Source organism: Impatiens glandulifera, chromosome 6, assembly GCF_907164915.1.
Source record: "Impatiens glandulifera chromosome 6, dImpGla2.1, whole genome shotgun sequence".
Classification (NCBI taxonomy): Eukaryota; Viridiplantae; Streptophyta; class Magnoliopsida; order Ericales; family Balsaminaceae; genus Impatiens; species Impatiens glandulifera.
Window position 1 is genome coordinate 1303885 of NC_061867.1, and position 1696 is coordinate 1305580.

The 1696-nt window shown below is 32.8% G+C and overlaps 1 protein-coding gene across 1 annotated transcript; it reads right to left on the reverse strand.

Annotated features, from left to right (window-relative positions):
• Positions 1 to 833: 833 nt before the first annotated feature.
• On the reverse strand, positions 834 to 1696 carry LOC124941886 (lipid transfer protein EARLI 1-like). Its single transcript, XM_047482255.1, has one exon. It carries the CDS (start codon positions 1565 to 1567, stop codon positions 1037 to 1039), a length of 531 nt encoding a protein of 176 aa, XP_047338211.1. The 5' UTR covers positions 1568 to 1696; the 3' UTR covers positions 834 to 1036.

Here is a 1696-nt window from a genome sequence, read left to right on the forward strand (position 1 = left end):
AGTCCAATTTAAATACAACATATATTTGCAAATCATAATTAGAAATAAAAGCAAGTTTTTTTCTCATTAAACTAAGAAGTTCTTTAATTTCATTACAACCAAGTTTGTCACATGATGTTTGAAAATATTGCAAAAAAAAAAAACAGCACAAACAATCAACTCATAAGTTTGTCACATGATGTAAATTTTGTGTTGTCTATTTATTTTGTGTTGTCTATTAATATTTGTTAATTTCTCTATGAAAACAAAATGAAATTATGATTAGTCATGGGGTAATTAAACCATGTTCCCTTGCCCCATAATTTATAAATCTATATTATTTAATAGCAACCCATATTCCTGATCTTTTTACAGCTCAGAAAATAATCCCATTAACTAAATTAAGAATAATAATTAACCTACATCATGTGGGAAAAAATATTATTTATATATATCCACCAAGTTTTTTTTGGTTTGAAATGATAGAAAAAATACATTTATTAAAAATGCATTTTGCTTACCAATATTAACAATACAAAGATTCTTATATAACTAAGATGAACATATAAAAATTTAAAGTGTTGCATACCAATTCAAATTAAAAAAAGGAAATCGAGAGGGTTGAGGACGCGAGAATGAAATCGGGATCGAGATCTAAGGTAAGATTTGACGAACTTAAAAATATTCTTTTCTGATTTTTTTTAACAATAAGGACAAATGAGTAAACAAGCTCTAACTAAAGAAATATCATATTATAACAAAACATCATATTAAATGGTAATCATTGAAATGAAATACCAAGAACATTACACAATATAATTTATATATTATTATTACAAACAAATTAAGCTGCAAACACGAAATTAAAGAAGGGATATCAATCTGGAAGCATGCATATGCATGCATGCAATGGCTTCATAAGCCAATTATTATTACACAAAATGAAGTAGTAGATATAAATAAAGCATGCAAGGCCTGATCAAGGACCAATTAATTAATTAATAATAGGCTGCAAATAAAGTTTGATCTTGTTCTTGATCATGATCATCTCGATCCTCTAAGGGCACTGGAAACCTGGAGGGACATTCCTTGAGCAAACATTGAGAAGCAAACTGAGAGAGATTGGTATGTTCAAAATGATGCCCAAAATATTTGCTCTTATGGCAGTGCAAAGACAAACAGCTGCCTCGAGATCAACCAGTCCACTAATGAGGCTACAACATGGGGTCACAGGAGGATTTCCAATCGTTATGTTTAGCAGCCCGCCTAGAACATCTGCGCATACTCCTAGTTGTAGGGCATTTATTGGGCAAGTTACTGTAGAATTAGGGTTAGAACCTGGATTAGAGCCTGGTGTACCTGGATTAGAGCCTGGAGTGGGATTAAAGGGTGGATTGGTGCCTGGAGTGGGATTATAGGGTGGATAATTAGTGCCTGGAGTGGGATTAAAGGGTGGATTAGAGCGTCGATGATGAGTGTGTCTTTTATGAGGGTGGCAAGTAGGGCAACCATTAGCAAAGGTAAAGAAGAAGAGAATGTTCACTAGGAGGAACAGGGAAACTGCTTTAGGGTTTCTCTTGGAACCCATGATGGATCTTGTGTGTTGAATTGTTAAGAGAGATTTAGTGATGTGATATTGCTTCAATTCTCCTTTTTTTTGTGAAGATAGTTGTGAAGGGAAAAAGGGTATTTATAGACATCTTAAGTTTTATAAGGT